A 6,000-nucleotide genomic window follows, 5' to 3' on the forward strand; every position below is an offset into this window, starting at 1 on the left:
ATAACAAAATGTGGAAAAAGTGATGAAGTGCTGTGAATACTTCCTGAATACACTGTATATGTAGGATGGGCAAAATCTGAACAAAATTTTGCATTAGTAGAAAACCTTCTATGGATATTGTCAGTCAATGTGTCTAAAGTGACATTGTGTACATTGACAGTGAAGTAAGTGATAGCTGATGTTAAAGGCTCATTTTCTGCAAGCTGCCCAGGCATTTTTCATTTTAATAATAATAATTCTTTGCATTTATATAGTACTTTTCTCACTACTCAAAGTGCTCAGCAATTGCAGGTTAAGGGCCTTGCTCAAGGTCCCAACAGATGAGTCCCTTTTGGCATTTACGGGATTCGAACCGGCAACCTTCCAATTGCCAGTGCAGATCCCTAGCCTCAGAGCCACCACTCCGCCAACCCTTCGTTCAGAAAGGGCAGTTTGCACCACCAGCTCACACTCTTCTTCTTCCTGCAGCTTTCTTTTAGCCCGCTGCACAAACTTATCAGCTGCACACTTAATTCCTTCAAAGTTCCTAGCACTCTGCCGGAGACTGTCCACTGTCCCTTCAACCAGCCGGTGAGCTGTGATAATATCCATTCCCTTTGTTTGTAAGTATTTTGATCAAACATGCGTAGGACAATTTGAGTGGTGAGGACTGTTTCATACTTCAGAAGGTCTTCTATGAATCCCTTTGCCTTGGCTCTCACAGTTGGCTTTTGTCCCCTGTCCTCTACAATGTTGTGTAAAGTCAAAAGCACTTCAAAAACAAGGCTCCCTGAGGATTCCCAAAACACCCAAATACTTTGCTGCTCAGTGCCTGATCCTTGGCCCACCACCTTGTGTGCCCTGTTGGGCACAGTCTTCTGTGGTGTGTGTGTCCTGACTCATCAGTTCCCACTTCTGCATGCGCTTGGACGATTCTCTCAAGAAAACTGCCATTTCATGAAGCAGTGAGAAGAGGAAAGCACTTTCCACCACACTGGCTGTTCAAAGATGTGCACAACGCCATACATGAATCTGAGAGGGAGAGAAGGGCAGAAAACCCCTGATACTACTGACCCTGCATATGAGCTGCTGCACCAACTGTTGAGTTGCCCACACATGTGCTGATGTCAATATTGAGCTTCTCTCTGTAAAATGCTGCCCTGTATATGACTCACAGTCCACTATGGCAATCAGTCTTTCATGGATGACATCTGTTACATATTTAAATATGACCGAGCACTGGTCTTTAGAGCTGCGTTGTGTTGATCTGAGCAGAAAACATGCCAGCCTGTCTAACCTTCTCTGCTATTGTTCTCTTTATGAGTTCACTGATTACATCCACAACATTGCTGAACATGTACTTAGACAGCAGGGTAACTAAAGAGCCTCTGACCCTCATGCCAGCTTCATGCTGCTTTTGCTGCTTTCTGTGCAGGCATTTACATGCGGCTGAAAGCAAATATCATATCTGCTTAATAGCAAAATCAGTTTGAGGACATTTCCATGGTTAACAGCAATGTTTTCTAAGCTACAAGCAGCCTCTTCTTTATCACCTCTGAAGCTGAGGCCACATTTGCCGATAACTTTTATAACATCAACTTCACGCTCCATCACCTGACGTTTCTTTTTAACGTCTTCAACATGTAATGACATTTGGTTGCTGATCAATAGGCTTCTGGCATCTGCCATTTGTGCTTTCAGAAAGTAGTCATCTGCACTATTTTTGTGCATCTTACTTTTTTCATGCTCCTCTGTTCTTTGGTGAATGTGTCTCCATGTTTTCATGCCTCCCTTTATGAAAGGGCCATCACTAGAAAACGGAGCAAATGGCAGACATACTGTACAGTAGAGACTGGTTTTCTTCACAGAAAGTCAACCATTTATGGTTGGTTCCATCTTTTCTGTTGTATACTTTTGGTACAGGACAACTTGGAGATTGTTGTGGTTGAAATGAAAAAATGCATTTATGTCCTGTAACTGAGGACTAGCAAAGAAATCAAAGTTATGATCAACAGTCTCATCTTCAAATTTCTGCTGTTGAGTGGCTGTGGCCTGTTTAATCTCTTCTCCTTTATTCACACTTCAGTACCTCAGTATCCCTATGAGACTCATCTGCACCAGCATTACAATAAAAACAACATTCTGTAAGACTTTACCAAGACTGGCGTGGGAATGACACGCTTTTCTCAGAGGAACGTAGCTCAGTAACTGCAGATCCTTGTAGAAGAAGTAGAATCAGTCTGAAGTAATATAAGACCTTAAAGGTGGTTATAGTGAAACTGACCTAATCCATCCTGTAATGAGCTCCTCACCCACCTAAAGCCTTCACAGTGACAGCAGCACTTTCTGTGGACACACCAGGCCATTTTAATTAAAAAGCCACTCAGTTTGGCGCGTTTGGCTGCATCATTTTCAAGTGCCTTCCATTTTTTTATTCTCGCCTGTACAGCACCACCTTTGCTTTTTTTACCATTCAGCTACTCTCGAGGCGTCTCTCAGAGGAACGTAGCTCAGTAACTGCAGATCCTCTCAACTATAAGGCTCTGGGTAACAGACAATCAACCCTACACACCAGCCTCTGTGTGATTGGCTGCTTGTGGTCACATGGAACACGTTAAAGCAGGTGGCTGGCTGGCAGGCTGTACCTGTGAGTGCAGAAGCAGTAGGTGCAGCATAGCATGTGACATGTATGTTGATTGAAACCAGCCAGCCCACTGGGAATTTTCCCATTTCTCCTGATTAGCCACTCCGGGCCTGTGTCAAACCGTAAAGCAGCAGGGAAGCGAAGGCAGAAGAACACGCTGGGTTTCACTCCTGTCAGCCAAGAACTGAAAGCTGAGACTGCAGTGGGCACCAAAACCGGACAGATGAACACTGGAAGAACACAGTGCAGTGTCTGATTAGGAGGAAATGAGACTCAAAAAGAGCAAACCACAGGCTTGGCCACAGGCGGGAATCTCCTAGCTGGCATTTGCACCGTGTGTGTGTGCCACTCTTTGGAACTTTGTGCCTGTTCATAGAATATTTGATCATTTTAAATGAATTTATTATGGATGTGAACTTGGTGCTCTTTACCAAGCTTATAGCAATAAACAATAGGTTTTGTTTTTGTGTCAGTCACGTTTTATACAGACATGCTAAGATTCATTGACACCTTCCTTCAAAATAAGCACTGTGTATCTTTGACTCCGCATCTTCAGTTTCCTGTGGTTTGCCTTTCTCTTCTTCTCTCCACTGTTGCTGCTATGTGTGAGCTGAGTGAGGGTGACACAGAACAAGACACACACATGTCGATATGACAAACTCTTTATTTCTTAACTTCAGTTTTGATTAAAAGCAAAGCAAACTACAGGCCCAGGTCTAATGACAAAGTACCCTATCTCAGTGTCCTACATGTAGACCTTCGAAAGATCTTGTACTGTACTGGTCATAGTACAGAAACGGCACTAATGCGACATTCTGATATCCTCTGATGAAGGAAACTCCACTGTAATGATGTTGTTAGACACCATTGACCATTCGATTTTACTGCACAGGCTAGAAACTGACATTGGGCTCACAGGCACTGTGCTCGCTTGGTTTAGATTAGAATTAGAATTAGAACAATCTAGACAATCTAGATCTTATTTATCAAATCAATTCCAATACATACAGACAGGACTCCATCATTATACACAGAAGTTCAATATGGTGTCCGCAGGGCTCAGTACTGGGACCTTTACTGTTGTCACTTTACAGGCGTCCACTGGGATCTCTCATTAGTTGTTCATTTTCACTCATATGCAGGTGACACCCAGTTATACCTTTTATTTACAGCAGTGTTTCCCAAACTCGGTCCTGGGGACCCCCTGTGGCTGCGGGTTTTTGTTCCAAACAGCTTCGGTTTTTAATTGAACTCCTGGGCTAATTAAGTGAACTGATATTTCCCAAGTTCCATGTTTAGGGAACAATATAGAAAATAGAAAACTAAGTTTGCTAAAAAATATATATATTAAAAAGTACCAAGCAGTTATATAAGAATAATGTATTTTATTTTCTTTTTAACAGTATTTTCATCTTGATTTTGATTCTACTTTTCTAGGTCTTCCAAATGTTTAATTAATCCATTATTTACTAATCAGTGGGTCTGACTCTAAAGTAGCTGAAGCCTTTGATTATTCAGTGTTGTTTGCCTGGTTGTCTGATCTGCTTGTTTTAAATTATCATTATTAAGATACAATGAAGGGAAAAACTTCACAGAGAAAGGGCAAAATATAATGAAATCAACAAAAGAGAGTTAACCATTTAAATCTATAGCAAAAGCAGAAATATTTCTAAATGTCTTATAAATGTAAAAATCAGGCTGCTGTGCTTTTCTGATTGAAGAATAAAAGAAAAATAATATGAGCTAATGAAATGACATCAGTGCCATCAGGTGCTGTCACGGATTAGGAATCTGGTTGGAACAAAAACCTGCAGCCACAGGGGTCCCGGAACTGAGTTTGGGAAACACTGATTTAAATCAAATGAAGTTTCTCCGATGTTGTCTTTAATTAGTTGTGTTAGTGAATTAAAGGACTGGATGGATGAGAACGACTTGTCTTTAAACACAGATAAAACAGAGATGTTAATTGTTGGAGGGAATGGCGTTGATCACAGCAATATTCTGTCATCATTTAACTCAGCTAGAATCCCCATTAATTTTACTGAATCAGCCCACAATCTCAGAGTTCTCTTTGACTTTATCAAGTCATTTAAAGCATATTACAAAGTTGATCAAATCAGGTTTCTTCCATCTTAAACATGCTGGGAAATTAAGGCGCTTTCTAAATAAACAGGATTCTGAAAAATTAATTCCTGCATTTATCTCTAGTAGGATTGACTACTGCAATGCGGTGTTCACTGGCTGTTCAAACTGTTCTTTATTCAGCCTCCAGTTAATCCAAAATGCGGCTGCAAGAATTATTACAAGAACAAGAAAATATGAACACATAACTCCAGTTCTAAAATCTTTACACTGGCTCCCGGTTAAGTTTAGGGCAGATTTCAAAATCCTCCTTTTAACATATAAAGCATTAAATGGCGGAGGTCCGCTTACTTGTCTGAACTTATCATGACTTACAAACCTGAGCGCACATTAAGATCTCAAGATGCGGTCTGCTTAAGATTCCAAGGATTAATAAAATAACAGTGGGAGGTCGAGCTTTTAGTTACAGACCCCTAAACTGTGGAATGGTCTTCCTGCTTCCATAAGAGATGCCCCTTCGGTCTCAGCCTTTAAATCCCAGCTGAAGACTCACTACTTCAGTTTAGCACACCCTGACTAGAGCTGCTGATTAACTGTACAGACTGCATCTCTGTTGTTAGTCATTAGCACTAAAACAGAAGTAACATGATAATTATAATTGAATACTAACCCTCACCTATTCTGTTTCTCTTCTCGGTGCTCAAATGTGCCACTTGGTGCCACTGCCAAAAGAAAGTAATCTCTGTTGGAGGATCACAGGAATTTTCGGGTAGAGGGTTCCTTTAATCAGATTGGCTGGCCCAGCATTGACTCAGCTATGGAATGGCCAATAGGGAGTGGTCTCCAGGACTCCAAGTCATAATATCTAATATCATCTTCCGTTAAATTCTGCTCCATACTTGTAATATTTTTATTTTAATACTGTATTGAGGATTACTTGTGTTCTGTTCTGTGTATTGTATTGTATTGACCCCCATTGCGGCACTTCTTGTGTGATTATAGGCTATAGAAAAGTAAATTGTTTTGTATCAGGAAAACCTGGGATGATTCTGATGGGCGTCTGTTGTATAAGTCCCTTTGAGGTTGAGTTGTATTTTTTGTGACTGCAGCATGACAGTAGGCCATAACACAGAAAAGTCACCTGTGGGACATTTGAAGGAGACAAAAATCAGCTTGAGGATCACCAGGAAGAGCACATAGAGCTGCAGATGTGGAAAGGCAATTAGATATGACTTGTGGTGGAGGGATAACACTTGTCTTTCACCTCTATGCCAATTTAGACCAGACAGACACAG

General features: G+C 41.1%; 1 protein-coding gene across 1 annotated transcript in view; it reads right to left on the reverse strand.

Moving 5' to 3' along the window:
• The window catches only part of LOC120514356 (interferon-induced protein 44-like), a 29,731-nt gene that overhangs the window by 2,378 nt on the left and 21,353 nt on the right, over positions 1-6,000 (reverse strand). Inside the window, exon 6 of the mRNA XM_039734674.1 lies at positions 450-594. Within this exon, the coding sequence (XP_039590608.1) occupies positions 450-594 (145 nt within the window). The remainder of the gene's footprint in view (positions 1-449; positions 595-6,000) is intronic.

The sequence above is a fragment of the Polypterus senegalus genome, chromosome 14 (genome assembly GCF_016835505.1).
Source record: "Polypterus senegalus isolate Bchr_013 chromosome 14, ASM1683550v1, whole genome shotgun sequence".
Lineage (NCBI taxonomy): Eukaryota > Metazoa > Chordata > Cladistia > Polypteriformes > Polypteridae > Polypterus > Polypterus senegalus.